Source organism: Ursus americanus, chromosome 14, assembly GCF_024610735.1.
Source record: "Ursus americanus isolate L20-20 chromosome 14, mUrsAme1.1.p, whole genome shotgun sequence".
NCBI classification, from domain to species: domain Eukaryota; kingdom Metazoa; phylum Chordata; class Mammalia; order Carnivora; family Ursidae; genus Ursus; species Ursus americanus.
In genome coordinates, this window is record NC_142140.1 from 59967358 (window position 1) to 59982485 (window position 15128).

Here is a 15128-nt window from a genome sequence, read left to right on the forward strand (position 1 = left end):
GGGGATTCTTGGGGTGCCCTAAGCCATCTTGATCCCCTCTTCCATCTCTTGCCCTAGAAAGGCTTCCTTTCTCCCCCACCCCACCAGGCTTTGGATATGACCTTCCTCAGCTGTCTCCCTGGCTGCTGCCCACTGCCCAGAGGTGAACACTGAGGCTCAGAGATAGAAGGGGTCTCCCCCCACTCACCATCCTAACAGCACCCCAGGTCCCTGGCTGGTAACCCACTACCAAAGGGGGGCAGCACAGAAGCTCAGAGAGAGACAGAGAGAGAGAGGCAAACCAAGGCTTGGACACTCCAAAGTGGAGTCTTTATTTCTTTGGTGAGACAGAACCCCAGGCTGGGGGAGGTGGCCTTGTCGGGGGGGGGGGGGAGGCTCAGGTGAACCCATTACTCAAGGGCACTTCTCGGGGTCACAATTAAGGCACTTCTGAGGGGCTAGAAGATAAGCACAACTGCCCCTGTGCTCCTCTCCCCAAACTTGGGGAGCTGGGCTCTTGCCCACGTGTGGCCTCAGCCTCTGGTCCACATGCAGACACAGGGCGGGGACACCAAGCAACAGCCCAGACAGAAAGCAGGGACTCCGCCCAAGGCCAGCATTGGCTGGTGTCAAGACTCCTGAGCCGGTCGGTGAGGGGAGTCCAGTTGGGAACTGGGCTTGGAGGCTTGGCCAGGACCAGTCTCATGGGACTGAGGGGTTCTGGTCTGGACCTCACCTGAGGATGGGGCAGCAGGCACTAGGGGCGCTGCTCAGACACGTGGCTCCGGGAGGCAGGGTATGCAGTGGGTCCTGGCACATACACCCCACTGCGGGCCAGTGGGTAAGCAGGAGCTCCTGCGCCCCACCGGGTCCCACCCCAAGTGCACTGGGCACCACTGGACATAATGCCCCGTTCTGGGCTGATGCTGGCCTGAGGCCCGTGTCAGGAGACACAGGTAGTACCCCATCCCCTCAGCCCACTCCAGGAGACAAGCTGGGCTTTTACAGGGGCCACCACAGGACGTACTAGGGAAATGGGGAGAGGGAAGGTAAACCCTGGAGTTCTTGAGCAGGCTGGGGACAGTGGCTGCTTCCTTGGCCTATCGGAGGCCTGGGGAGATTCTGAGGTTCATTCATACACACCCAGGCTGTGGACCCCTTCCTTACTCCCGGTCTGTCGTCTAGAAGGCTGGGGTGCTTCTTCATTAATTGCCGGCAGGGGTGAGTCCCCAGCCCTCTCCGTGGTAGCGATAATTAAGTTAGCCCCTAGAGCAGAAGCAGCATGGGGTCCTCTTGGGCAGCAGGGCGCCTGGGGAGGTGGCCCCACCCACCAGCCACACTCCCAGGCCTCCTTCCCCCAATCCTTCCAAGATATTGTCAGAGGGCTCCCGGGGGGGGGGGGCCCAGGTGGTCCCGGTCCAGGCTCTGGGGAGCGTCCATGGGACATAAATTAGACTCGGCTGTGACAATAAATAAAACGGGGAGGCCTTGAACGCCAGGCCCAAGCCGGCCCCACAGGCTCACACGAAGTTCTCCTCCTCCTCCTCCGACTCCGCGTCTGACGGCTCAGGGGTGCCTGCAGAGTGGGAGGGACGAAGAGAGAAATGGGGGCGCGGAGAGGGGCGGGACGCTTGCGCCCGCCGCTGCTCCCCGCTCCGCGCCGCACCTGCACAGCTGCCGGGATGGCGCACGCCGATAGAGCGGCCCAGGAAGCAGGTGGCCTGGCGCAGGTGGCACGAGGACATGTAGGTGACGTTGTTGTTGCCGCAGAGCTCCTGGCCGGGGCTGGAGGGCGCGGGGCAGGGCGCCGCGCGACACACCACGCAGTGAGCGCTGCCCGTCTGGTCCACCACGCACGACTGCGGCCGCGGGCACAGGACGTGCGCGCACGACTCTGCGGGCGGGGCGCCGGGGCGGGTCAGGGGCGCGGTCCGGCCGTAGGCGAGCCCCTCCCTCAGGCCCCGCCCCGGCCGCGCCGGAAACCACACCCAGGCCCCGCCCCCTGGCTGCACCCGCAAGCCCCGCCCTGAGTCACGCACCCCTATCTCTCACCCCACGTGAGCCCCAGCCCTCCCTTTCCAAAACCCCACCCCGCTTTTCCTCCTTCCGACCCCGCAGATGACCCAATCCAGGGGCGCTCTCTCGGGAGGCTAGCTACGAGGCCCCGCCCCCGCCCGCGGGCCCCGCCCCCACGTACTGCGGCAGCGTCCCGGGTACATGACGCGCAGGTCCGGGTGGCCCCGGCAGCGCGCGGCGCGCAGCTCGCACTCGTCGCGGTAGGTGGCGCCGTCCGAGCCGCAGACCTGCAGGCGCGCCGGGAGTCCCGCGCAGTCGGGCGCGCACTCGCAGCGCGGGCGGCCCCCCTGCATGCGGCACGCCTTGCCGGGGCCGCACTCCACGCCCTCGCACGAATCTGCGGACACAGGGCACGCGCGTGGGGGGGCGTGGCCGAGGCCGGAGGTCCGCGGAGCCCACGGCGCCCCCGCCCCCTGTTCGGAGGCTAGAGGCCGCGCTGAGTAGGGGGCGGTCCGGAGTCGGGGAGCACGGGCGAGGACGACTGCTTCGGAGTCTGGGTGCGGGATCTGTTCGGGACGAGATCAGCCCCAGGCCGGGTGGGCCGGGAGTCGAGGCTGGGGCTCTGTCTGGGGGCGGGGCTCAGGGTGGGCGGGAAGGGGGGTGTCTGCCCGAAATCTGGGGGTTCAGGAACGAGCTTCCAGGGCCCGGGCCCGCGCTCGCTCCCCAGCTGGGCCACTCGCTTGGGCTGGCGTCTGCTCCCTGATCTACGCGCCGTTAAGGGAAGGCCGGCGGGGGGCCCGGCTGCGTCAGCGGAGGGGGCCCCACCCCGTCCATGCGTGGGTATGGGGAGGACGGGCAGCGTCTGTTCCCCGTGCCTGCCAGGACCAACCCGGAGGAGGCGTCGGGGAGGGCGGGGCGTTGGCACAAGGCCCTGAGGCTCATTTCCTGGGGAGGGGGCTTTCCACATCCTGAACCTGCCGAACTAGAGTTGCCCTCCCCTGCCCCCCCAGCCCTATTTCTCAGGCAGGGAAACAGGTCTGGCCAGGGCAATTCTCTCTTTGGGGTCTCCGCCCCCACCCGGCACCCCCCTCCCCCGACCTTCGGAAACGCAGACCAGACCCAGACTCAGACCCAGACCACTAATGGGCTGCTCATCTTACAGGCCCTCCCAGGCTCATTGCAATCTCCCAAACACCGCCCCCCACAAGGTGATGCTGTTTTGTCAGCATTTTACAAAAGGGGGAAACTGAGGCCCCGTTACAGCTGTGAGCGGAGGAGAGCCAGGGCCTCCTCAGCATGAAAACTCCGGGGCAGACCCCAGATGGATCCCCCAGTTCTGTTGCTTGTGGACCTGGAGGGCAGACGCGAGCTCTTGAGTTCAGCCTCAGTTTCCCTGTGTGTAAAGTGAGGCTGACTGGGGGAGCATGAGCATACATGAGCGGGTCACCCCTGCCAGGACATGTGGGCCGCACCTGGGCACCTCCCACACTGCCTGCCCACACACACATCTGGAAACACTCCCCCTGGGTGGCTTCACAAGCAGGAACGGAAGCGGGAGAACTGAGTTGCCTTCCCCAAGGCCAGATGAGATTGGGGGGGGGGGTAACCTGGACCTTATGCCCAGGCCAGGCAATTTTTGAAGTCTGTCCTCCTCCCAGAACCCAGAGGAGGTTCTGGAGGGAGCCAGGGCACATGGCAGTGAGTCCAAGACCACCCAGCCAGACTGATCAGGGATTAATCACATCCTAGTAGCCAGCTGGGCCCTCAGCTTGGCCCTCAGCTCCAGCCTCCTCCCTGCCCTGGCCTCACCCACTAGAGCCTGATACTTTCTCCAGCTGGCAAACTCGTAATGACGCCCCAACACCCTGGTACTAATGCCCACCTCCTTCAAGCCATGCCCCCACACCACCTCTGGGCCCCTGCAGGTTCAGCCCAGACCAGAGAGGCCTGGGAGGGTCCCCAGCCCCCTCTCCAAGGCAGAGAATATGTCTTGGCTCATTCATTCATTCTGCCCTCAAAGAGTTCCTAGTCTGATGAAGGAGGCAGCTGAGAACATTTCTCAGAACACGGTCAGAAGGCACATGCTTGTTAAACATGCATCTGTGGTCCCACCACGGATCCCTAGAATCTGTGCGGTTATGGACAGATTACGTATTTGGAACACTGACTGGGGGGGGGGGGTCACAAACCCAAATGGCTAGCTGGGGAAATCCACCTTCCCTGGAGTTAGGTGTGAGTCTAGTGTACTTCTCCGGGGTGGGGTGCATGTGGGAAAGATGACCCAGGCAGAGCACTCAGCATGAGCAAGGGCCTACAGGCTAGAAACCAAGCTGCGGAGTCCTCAGAGCTTCTTCCCGAATCCTCAACCGATGGAGGCTGAGGCCTGGGATCCTCAGGTCCCCAGCCTCTCTCCGAACCCTGGATTCCCTCCACAAACACTCAACCTCCTGCATACCCCTGAAATGGGGAGCACATTCTCAGTTGTCCCCCAGTGGCCCTGGCCCTGGCTGACGCCCACGGTCTCACCTTTGCAGGGGAGGCAGTGGACAAGGCCCAGGAAACCCAGAAGGCTGATCTTGTTCCCCGGGTGAGTGAAGTTGGACCAAGCGGTGTCAATGTTGCTGGAAGCACAACACTCCGCCTGGCTCACGTCGGTCTTCAGCACCAGGCTGCAGGTGGCCTCTCGGCCCTGCTGGAGCCAGCAGACACCACCTGTGGACAAGGAGGGCAGTTAGTACCACACCAGAGCTGCCCTCCGGTGCCACTCCCAACACCCAGTGCCCGGCCCTGGGGGATGTATACAGTTGGTGCTCAGTAATTACAGAGGATGACTTGCTCCCAACCTGGGAAGGAGGGGCAGAGAGCTGCACAGGTGCTCCCGTCCCAGCTCAGCTCTGGATCCTTTTGCCGTCCTCCTGGGATTCCTGGTCCTCTTGGATCCCCACCCCCCACACAACCCATACTCATGGTGGGAAGCTCTCCCCACCTTCCCTCGCTGCAGGCCCCCAGGCCCAGGCCTGGCATCCTGCCCAACCAGTCAAACACCCAGAGCTGGACGTGTCAGGGTCAGCGGACCCTGGAGACGCCTCTCCGCCTCTGCCCTCTGTCTAGACAGCGCCTGAGGGCACGCAGAGCCCCCCTCGCCTGGCAGCCCCCCCTTGCCTGGCCCGCCTCTTACTCACTCCAACTTGGGAACATTCCCCTTGCATGAGCTCACCATCTCCCTGGGGACACGGCCTTCGGGGAGGGGGCTCAGCTCTCCCCTTCGAGCGGGGTTGAGGTGGGGCTGCCGGGTGGGATAGGCAGGCAGATAGCCCTCAGTTTCTTCACCCTTAGATGGGGGCAGGAGTGGGCACAGCCCCCATTCCAGAGAGCTCACTGGTTCCCAGGCACTGTGCTGAGTGCCTTACAGGGACCAGCTCTGGGAACTGAGCACCTTGGCACCCATCTTACAAAACGAGAAACTGAGGCCAGGAGTGGGGATATTCCCTTGCCTGGCATCCCCCAACAAGTGGCAGGTATGGGATTCCAACAACCCATCTGCCTAAGCCAAACGTGGGGAAGATCTGAGACCTCAGGTGGAGATCCTGGGTCCAGCCACCCAGCCCTGCCTCTATGGGGCTTCAGGACTCACGTGGTTCAGGTTCGAATCCTGAGTTTGCCACCTTACAAGCTGTGTGACCCTGCACCTCAGTTTCCCCATCTGGAAAATGGGCATGACGAGAGTGCAGCATTATTGCGCTATTCTATGGATTCACGGAGGGTTAGACACTAAGCATTCATAAATGTCAGCAGTCATTGTGACTACTACTCTTGACAATTGTGAAAGAGAGCCACATCTGCTCCACTGACCTCCTGGTGACCCTCCTTCAAGCCCTTTGGGGCTGGGGGAGGGGAGCCCAAGCCCTCCCAGATTGAACCTGAGGAAGCCTCCGATCACCAGCTGCCACCGCCGCCGCGCCCCCCAACATCTCCCCCAAGGCCCGCATTCCGGGCAGGCCCACGTGGGTGGCCCACCCCGCCCGCCCCTTCCGGCCGCCCCACTCACCGGGCGCGGGGTCCCCCGAGCCCACGGAGCCCACGAAGCCCACGGCCCAAGCCAAGGCCCCCCAGGGCAGTGGCCACAGTGGCCCCGGCGTCCCGGGACGCATGGCGGACGCAGAGACGGCGGCGGCCCCCGCGTCGGACGCGCGGGCGGGCGGGCGGCTGGGAGGGCGGCGGCACCGACTTCCCAGCGCGCCGCGGCCGGGCGCTCCCTATAAAGGTCCCGCTGGCTGCGGGCGGGGCGGGGCCGGGCCGGGGCGGGGCGCGAGGCAGTGTCGCGCACGGTGTGTGCAGGGGCTGGGCCTGGCCACCCCGAGGGCAGCTGGTGGGGGGCGGGGGTCCGCCCTGGGAGCCCGAGAATTTGGGAAGGTGTCCCTGTGGCCCGCGCGAGAGGGCCAAAGTGGCCGTGGGTGTGAGTTCCAGGGCTCCCCGTGCGTTTGGGGGGGGGGGTCTTCAGCCGGAGGGCTGTGGCTGAGCTAACTGGAGACCCACGGGGTCTCTGCGGATCCGTGTATCACGTCGTGGCTTGCAAGTGGTCGCTCGTGCGGCCCAACTGTGATCTGGGCCCCTAACCTCTTCCCGCCCTACACGCCCACACACTCCCCAGACGCCAGCCTTAGCAACACCCACCCACTCACATCCCCGGCCCCCTTCCCCTGGCCGCTGGAGCCAGTGGGCTCAGCTGGGTGTGAGCAAGTGGGGGTGGGCGGGGGCTGCGTGGCCGCAGAGGCCGAGGGGTGCAGGGTGGGGCAGCAGGAGACCCAGAGCCACAAATGACCCCAGCGTCAGGGACAGCGGTGATCCTTCCTCAAGACTTCCAAAGTGTGGCCCCTGGGTCTGGACTTCGGGAGACGACACCGGCCACACGCGCACCCCCACCCCACCGCCCCCAGACCTTTGCAAACGGTCCTCGCAGGCCACGTGGAAAAGCACTTATGGCTTAGGGTTTTTTCCTCTCTTCAGGTTCTGTGCTCTTTGCCCTTGGCCACCCAGAATCCCAGGCTTCCCACAATTTATGACAGTGGTATCAGACATCAGCATGGCCCTGGAAAGAATTGAACCCCCTGGAGCCTTGGGGCAGCCAGATGCACCTCTTATTTTGGAGTTCATCCCTCCTATCCTTGGGGGTTCCCCCAAACGGTCAGGGCACTCTCCCAATGCTCATGGGTCCTGTACAGCCCCTCTCTGTTTGAGTTTCTTTCTTTCTTTTTTTTTTTTTTAAGATTTTATTTATTTATTTGACAGAGATAGAGACAGCCAGCGAGAGAGGGAACACAAGCAGGGGGAGTGGGAGAGGAAGAAGCAGGCTCATAGCGGAAGAGCCCGATGTGGGGCTCGATCCCATAACGCCGGGATCACGCCCTGAGCCAAAGGCAGACGCTTAACCGCTGTGCCACCCAGGCGCCCCTCTGTTTGAGTTTCTAAGAAATAATGACTGTCTTCTTATGGCAAGGACTGTTGAGGGGTGCTGGGGTACCAGGGCGACCAAGGCTGACCCAGTCTTGTCATCGCCACGCCCACAGTTTGTAGGGGCTGTAGAAACAAAATACATAGATGAACAAATTAATATATAACTTCAAAGAGTGGTAAATGCTTTCAGGAAAATAAAAAAGATTGAGAGCAATGGGGTATCTCATGGGGGGTGATGACGCTATCACATCACCTCCCATTCATCCATCTTCCCCCCGACCCAGGTGTGGAAGCCAAAGACCCCTGCAGCCACACAACACAGACCTTCCATATGCACAAGACCTGTCACCAGAATACGCCGTGCCTAGACCCCTTCCTCCATCATAGCTGCTCCGCCTGGCCCTTGTGCCCCCACCAGTGGCCAAGGGCCACGTTCCTGCCTAGTGGCACTGAGGGAGGACACCCAGCTGTCTTGGCCTGTCCTTGACCTCTGACCATGTGAGGGGATTCTCCCCTGCTTGAGGAATGGGGCAGGGATGGGACCATACAGTCTCATCAAGGGTGTGCAAGAGCTGGACATTGTGACCTTGGCCGAGACCTGACCCTGCTGTGGCTCAGCCGCCCCGGCCTGGGTTGTGCAAACCAAAGGGTTATTGTCAGCCTGGTGTGGGTTCGAAACTGAGGGTGGTTGCCAGCAGCCTCCTGCCACCCCCCCCCCAACCTGTCCTGTCTCCCAGCCCAGAGGCCATGTGCTGGGTGACCTAAAGCAAGTCATTGGCCCTCTCTGGGGAGCCCCTTTTCATGCCCTCCTCTCCACCCTGAACTGGCCTCAGCTTCATCCCCTGCAGCCTTCTTCCTACCTCGGCTGTCTACCATAAGGCTCCTCCCCAGTTCAGACATCCACCATGACTCCCCACGGCCCCAGGCTTCATTCCTCCAGACCCCACAGAAAACAGACCCTGACCATCCAGAGCGATCAGGGTTCTGATGGAGGGTGCTATACCCAATGCAGCCTGGGGAGGTCAAGGCCAACTTCTCGGAGGAGGAGGACATTTAAATTGCATTGGACTGAACAATGATGAGGAAAGGGGTGCAGGAACAGAAGTGGTCGGATGTTTGTGCTAACGGGTAAGGGAAAGCCCACCTCAAACGTTTGGATGGGGAGTTGGTCCTGGATTACACAGGTGGGCCCGGTGGAATCAGAGGGTCATCAAAAGCAGAGACCATTTCCCTCTGTGATAACAGAGGAGCACATGACCTGCCGTCACCCGTGGTGGAGGTGGAGGAAGGCGCCTTGAACGGAGGAAGGTGAGTAGCTTCTAGAAGCTGGAAAACCATAAGCCAGTCAGAGAAAGACAAACAACATATGATCTCACGCATATGTGGAATTTAGGATACAAAACAGATGAACACAGGGGAAGGGAAGAAAAGGGAGAGAGGACACAATCCGTAAAAGACTTTTTTTTTAAAGTAGACTCGGTGCCCATCATGAGGCTTGAACTCACAACCCCAAGACCAAGAGTCACATGCTCTACTGATTGAGCCAGCTCGGCGCCCCTAAGAGACTCTTAACTATAGAGAATAAACTGAGGTTGATGGAGGGAGGTGGTGGGCGATGGGCATTAAGGAGGACACTTGTTGGGACGCCTGGGTGGCTCAGTCGGTTAAGCGGCTGACTTCAGCTCAGGTCATGATCTCGGGGTCCTGGGATCGAACCCCGCGTTGGGCTCCGCACTCAGTGGGGAGTCTGCTTGGGGTTCTTTTTCTCCCTCTCCCTCTGCTCTCCTCCTACTCGTGCCCTCTCATTGTCTCCTTCAAATAAAGAAATAAAATCTTCAAAAAATGTTTAAAAAATAGAAGCTGGAAAAGCAAGAAACAGATTCTCCCCCGCCCCCTGGAGACTCTAGAAGGAATGAGACTGTACCAATACCTCGATTTTAGTTCAGTGAGACCCACGTTGCACTTCTGCCCTCCAGAACTAGAAGAGACAGAGCTGGGTTGTTTTGCGTTGCCAAGTTTGTAGCGATTTGTTACTGCAGCAGTAGGCAGGCCCTGCAGGTTGGGCTTGGTGCCACAGCGATAGGGTCCCTGTCGGCTGGAAACAAACAAAGGAGTGAACACAAGGATGAAGACAGGCGGCAGGACAGAGGCCCTGGGAACAGGAAAGTTGTGGGGTCTCCAAGGAGGTGACCCTGAGGCCTGGAGGGAGGAGACTTCTGGTGGGAGCCCAGTGCAGGATGTGCCACCTCGGCCAGGCCACGTGTGTGACCTTTCTGTGCCCCCTTTTCTCATCTGTAAAATGGGCACAGATCCCAGAACTGTAGATACCAGCCAGGATGCCAGGGACAGTGCCTGGTGCACAGCAGGGGCATGGCATTAATTAGCAGATAGGTGTTTGTCCAGGGAAGATGCATGAGTCTTCTTTGCCACTCACCATGATGCTGTGAGACAGGCACCTGTTTTAGAGAGGGTGGAGGAAGGAAAGTGACTTTCTGGCAGTCACAAAGCCCCACAGTGTTGGGACTGGCATCAGTACCAGATAAGCAAGATTCCAGGACCCATGTGCTGAGCTGTGGGGCAAGGCCCTCCTATTCTGGATTGAACAATGACGGCCAGGCCCCAGATTGTAGCTGGCATCCCCCTGTTCTGGTCCCAGCACCAAATTTTCACCTCCTGTGCTCCCAGCCCAAAGGATCCCAGGAGTGGCACCAACCCAGGCTCAACCAATTAGGATCATCTGGCACTCAACAAACCAGGAGGAGTCACCTCTGAGATTTTTTTCTGGGAAAGAGACACCCACTTCTGGCCTGAGCTGGAGGAGTATGAGCCTGGAGCTGCAGGTGGCTTCTACCAATGGCCAGGGAGAAGCCAGGGCAGTGGGACACTGAGCCAGGAGGGGCAGCAGAAACTCCCTATACTGTTGTTGGAAGTCCTGGATCCAGCTGTGCCTGAATTCCTCCACCCAATAAAATGAAGTCCATTAAGCTGAGTTTCTGTCACTTGCAGTGGACAGACCCAGCTTTCACGAAGCCCGTTTATGTTTTATTCAAGAGGAGCCTTTAGGACCCAGAGCAGCAGGTCTGCAGGGGCTATAGGAATCACAACCCCTGCCTCCAGGATATAACCCCAGAACTCTCAGGGTCACCTCCTCCCGCCTTCCTCAATCGGAACAAGGCTTGTGATGGACTCCACATCAACTTAGGTCTACTGCCCCTGCACTAGGGTCTGAAACCTGCAGGACTGTGGCAAGCGAAGCCCCGTGAGTCCTCTGATAGGGCATGTGATGCTCCCAGACTGCAGACTCGGGCGTGGTGGGTGCTTTGGGAAAACCCTGATCAGAGCCGGGCCTTATAATGCCTTCATGGGATCGCCCTCCCCCTCACACGCCCCCCGTGGCTCCCCATGGCCCCTAGACAAAGTCCTGGCTTTTCAGCCTGGCTTCCAGGCCCTTCCTGCTCAATGCGCGCCCATTCCCGCCGCAACTCCTCCACGCCACTCCCAAGGGCCCCCACCCCAACCCCTTCCCCGCAGAGAGAACGGATTTCGGGCAGTAAGGAGGCCGTATTATTTGCAACTGAGGGGCGGGCCACCCCCCCGAGGCGAATGCTGATAGGTCGAACAGGATTGACGTAATGTCAGCCCCTCCTCTTGCTAGCCATTGGCTTAGGTGCGGCCATGTGACCCAGCTCTGGCCAATGGTCGGAGAGGCAGTCTGCTGGGGTGCGGCAGGGGCGACGCGGCCGGGCTGGCGAGCGTGCATGTGACCCGGCCGAGCTGGAGGTATCAGTTTCCAGTTTGCTGCTCTAACAAGTTAGGGCCGGTGCCACCGCGCAGGCGTGCTCGCTCACGGTGTGGAGATCTGGAGCCCCAGGCGGTCGCGGCGGCCGACAGCAGGTGTGTCGGGGGTCGCAGTGCTCCGCGCCGGCGTGGATGGCCGTCCGTCCGCACGCGCGCTGCTCCGCGCCGCCGTGTCCCCGCTGCGGGCATTCGGGCGACACGCCGCCGCGCGTGGCGTGGACCGGGGGACGGCGGGACCCCCTTCCCGGCCCGGAAGCTGCCACCCTGGGCCTCTGGCGACATGGGGACAGTCGAGGCGTTCCCGCCAAGGTGGCCGGGCACAGTTCGCGGGTGTCGCGTGAGCACAGGTCGTGGCCGCTGCCCATCTCTGGTCATTTACCGGCTGGCCAGCACGGCGAGGTCCCACGGGGTTTGGTCTCCCCGGGGACGTGGCAACGCACCGCCGTCCGCCACGCTGTTCCCCACCGGTGCTTTCTTTCCCCGTTACCGCCAACTCACGGGGCGGGGGACCTGGTCCCTTCCTCCTCTCATTCATGCATCCAGTCATCCTCCTCGCCCACCCTGTGTTTGCTCCGGGGACGGGACTGTGAGTGGGAAGAGGAAGCAGGAGAACTCCGTTGGCCTGATCCGAGCCCGTGCCAGTGTGTCAAGGTCACGGCCAAGGAGTGTCCCAGGGGAAGAACTGACGGTACAGCGGGTGCGGGACCAAGACAAAACCACAGAGCAGCCGGCGCGGCTCAGGCTGCCAGACGGGCCTCGGCTTGGTGTCTCCGGTGCTGATTACCCCATTTGGTGAAGTGCTGTTGGTTCAGGTAAACGAGTAGCCTGTTTCTGGAGATACACCTGGGTGTGTATGAATAAAATGAAAAAATAGAAACAGAAAATACAAACCGACAAATATAAATAAAAACGGAAAAAGACGTAACTCAAAATACACAAATAAAAGATAAAAAACCAAACACGCTTAAGTAGACTGTTCGCCTATAGAAATAATTCCCAGTGGGGTTACCCTCAGTGCCTCAGTCTCTTGCCTGCAACACGGGCAATCGCTGTCTCTGGCCCCAAAGCCCCCCAAGGCCCCTCCCTGAGGCTTGATTTGAACCTGAGTCGGTGAACACATGAGGGCCCACCTGGCCACCTGGGTCAGGAAAGCACACTTAATGCTACCCGCTCACTAAGTTGAATGCACCTTCTATCATAGTTTCCATGGAATTCTCCCACCCGAGAGAAGGTCCTACCACTCAGCTGGAAAAATAAATGAGCTAGAAAAGAACTTTGAACATGGCCACTCTCCCAAAATTGAGACCAAAACACAGTACAAAGCCAGAACAATAGGCTGAACCTGGCAGAGTGTTAGAAGAGGCTTCACCTCCTGAATCTCCCCACCCCCACAGAAGAGAAAGCTATTGTGTCCCCGGGTGACAGGCGAGGAAACCTAGCAAAGCAGGAGTCACCTGCCCAGGGGGGAAGCTCAGATGGGTGTAGACTGTCAGGGCAACTTCCCCTCTGCCCACGAGGCTCCTGACTCAGCATGGTGGCAGCGGAAGGAAAGGATGCTGTAGGCAGAGGGGAAGGCACATGCAAAGGTCTAGTGACTGGACAGCTGCCATTTACAGAGGCAGGCGCCCTGGGAAGCAGGAGGGAGACCCGTTCTACGGATGGAAGACTGTCTCCGAGGGGCTGTCGGTCCTTGTCCTGTAGTGCCTAAGAGGGAAGCACAACCGTGTTGTGGAAGGTCTGAGGGGGGAGGCATGGCCCTGTTCTAGGGGGAATCTGTAGGGGCCAGGTGCCACCCTACCTCCATAATCCACTATCAAAGCCTTTTCAAGGAAATGCTGGGAAACCTACCAGGAGTCACCTGTGCTTCATTGTGCCAGGCAATCAGAGTGCCCTCCCATCTATCCCATCAGTGGCAGCAGCAAGGCAGCCACCGTGCCACGAATGGGTGCCTGAGGGCCCCAGAACCCCAGAGCCACTGGGTTATATGCAGACACCGCCCGAGCACTGGCGAGCCGATGCCACAGTCCCAGGGTGGCCAGCAGGCAAGGGCCCACGCAGAGGACACAGAGGCCCAATGGCCAGGGTTCGAGTCCTGGCCTTGCTGCATGACCTGGTGTGCTCCCTCAGTCTCCCCAACTGTAAAATGGGGGTCTCAATTGTCCTCATATCAGGGTGCTTGTATGAAGACTGAACTTCAGGTCTGGCACATACTGAGCTCTTGGTTTTATAAGATACAAAACCCTGTCTTCTGGTTCCCACTGCATTCCCAGAGCCCTGCCTGGGGCAGGCGCCCAGCAGGGACTCACTAATTACGCATGTATTCAAGAATCTGGGACACTGACTATAGTACTGGCCTCATGTTTTGGGCAATGCCATTGATAACTCCTGGATTTGGGGATGGCTGTAGGAGAAGGAAAGAGGGTGCTGGGCATCAGGGTGCAGGATGGGAGGGGACTCCCTCAGGAAGGGATTGGGGCAGCCTCCAGGGAAGCAGGGAAAGAGAAGAGACAGTGGGAAGGGCACTCCCAGCAGAGGGCATGACCAGACAAGGGTCCTGAGGTCGGCTGTGGCTTGGCTCACCCAAGAGAGCCAGTGAGACTGGGCTGGGGAAGGGTGGGCAAAGGGCAGGCAGCAGGACCCGGTGAGGACCCACGAGGTGCCATGGGTACCCATGTATGCTCCAAGCCTCATCCAGTCCCATAAGACTGGGAGGCAGGTTGTGCCATCTGTACGGAGAATTAGGTGACACACCCGGGGTCACACAGCCCCCAAGACTTGGTGGGACTTGAACACAGGCCTGCTGGTTCTGAGACCTCTCCGGCAATACCTCATAAACTTCTGCAGAATGAATGCATGAAAATGTTTGTGGTGTGAAATGAGCTCAGGGCTGGGCATGAGAGGCCTGGGGCAAACTGCCCCTCCCTGGACCTGGGGTTTCCTGGATTCCCAGTGATGGGACCAGCATGCTCTCCAGTGGTCAGAGCAGGAATGGCTTGGAATCACCCCTGAACCTTGAGGGGGACAAGACTGGCTGTCAGACAAGTCCTTGTCCCTCCTTCTCGACATTCAAGATCCTTTATACATAGGCTCCATTTTTTAATTCCTTGACACTCTGGTTCCAATGTCCCCTTTTGTGGGAAGCCCAGCTCCAACCTACTCCTATTCATTCCTCAAAGCCCTGGCTCAAATGCCCCCTTCCCTAGGAAACCCTGTCTGTCTCTCCAGGCAGAGACAGCACCACTCCAGGGACCCATCCCCTGGCTCAATCTCGTGGGGCTGGGATGTCTCCCTGAGCCACGGAGGCATTTTCACTGCCTGTTGAGTTGTTTTCCACGTTGTGTTCTTGCACCCATCACAAGGTCTGGCATGCAGCAGGTGCTCAATGAACGTTTTGTTGAGTGCATAAATAAATATATGCACAATTGGGTTGGAATTAACCTCAGAATTGATCCTGGCCTGTGCTGGGTGATAATGAATTTTTTGCTGATTAATTTTGTGGGGTGGGGGAGGTTAGGCTTCCTTCGTTCTCAGAAACAAGGCCACACCCAGCGGGGCCTCAAACCCTTTTATCCCATGGGTCACACTGTGGCACGGAGGGCAGTCCTCTGCATTCACTGAACGAGGGTTTATGGAATACCTATGTACCAGGCGCTGTCATGAGCCCAGCTGGGACCGAGATACAAACAGCCCATCTCCTGTGGAGCCGACCCTACAGTTTATTAGGTGGAAATGAGTGCTATTGAGAAGGGCATCGCAGTAGGGGACATATTTGAGCAAAGTCTGGAGAAAAGTGAGGAGGAAAGCCACGCAGGTGTCTGGGGTGCACCCGGCAGGGGCACAGCCAGTGCAAAGGCCCGGAGGTGAGAGTGCGCCCGGCTCCC

At 59.8% G+C, this 15128-nt stretch overlaps 1 protein-coding gene and 1 long non-coding RNA gene across 4 annotated transcripts; both read right to left on the reverse strand.

Annotated features, from left to right (window-relative positions):
* Positions 1-282: 282 nt before the first annotated feature.
* Positions 283-6238, reverse strand: FSTL3 (follistatin like 3). Of its 3 annotated transcripts, XM_045800269.2 has the most exons (5): positions 6044-6238; positions 4522-4707; positions 2177-2392; positions 1646-1873; positions 283-1555 (listed from the first exon to the last, which is right to left on the reverse strand). In XM_045800269.2, the coding sequence occupies exons 1-5, from the start codon at positions 6144-6146 to the stop codon at positions 1500-1502; spliced, it is 789 nt and encodes a 262-aa protein (XP_045656225.1). In that variant the 5' UTR covers positions 6147-6238; the 3' UTR covers positions 283-1499. The 3 variants fall into 3 exon arrangements, with proteins under 3 accessions (XP_045656225.1, XP_045656223.1, XP_045656224.1); XM_045800267.2 differs by having other exon boundaries at positions 283-1873; XM_045800268.2 differs by lacking the exon at positions 6044-6238 and adding an exon at positions 5630-5744 and having other exon boundaries at positions 283-1873.
* Positions 6239-7253: 1015 nt separating this feature from the next.
* Positions 7254-9584, reverse strand: LOC123793955 (uncharacterized). The gene is made up of 3 exons (XR_006780113.2): positions 9380-9584; positions 8594-8775; positions 7254-7572 (listed from the first exon to the last, which is right to left on the reverse strand). It is a non-coding gene; the product is annotated as an uncharacterized LOC123793955 (long non-coding RNA).
* Positions 9585-15128: the final 5544 nt, after the last annotated feature.

What these genes read in the sequence shown, in the direction of transcription:
- FSTL3 (XM_045800267.2), bottom strand. Translation starts at nt 6,146, where the DNA reads ATGCGTCCCGGGACGCCGGGGCCACTGTGGCCACTGCCCTGGGGGGCC. An exon ending in CTCGGGGGACCCCGCGCCCG is followed by an intron (nt 4,708 to 6,043) that starts GTGAGTGGGGCG and finishes CCTTGTCCACAG; the next exon opens with GTGGTGTCTGCTGGCTCCAG. An exon ending in GTACCCGGGACGCTGCCGCA is followed by an intron (nt 1,874 to 2,176) that starts GTACGTGGGGGC and finishes CCCCGCCCGCAG; the next exon opens with AGTCGTGCGCGCACGTCCTG.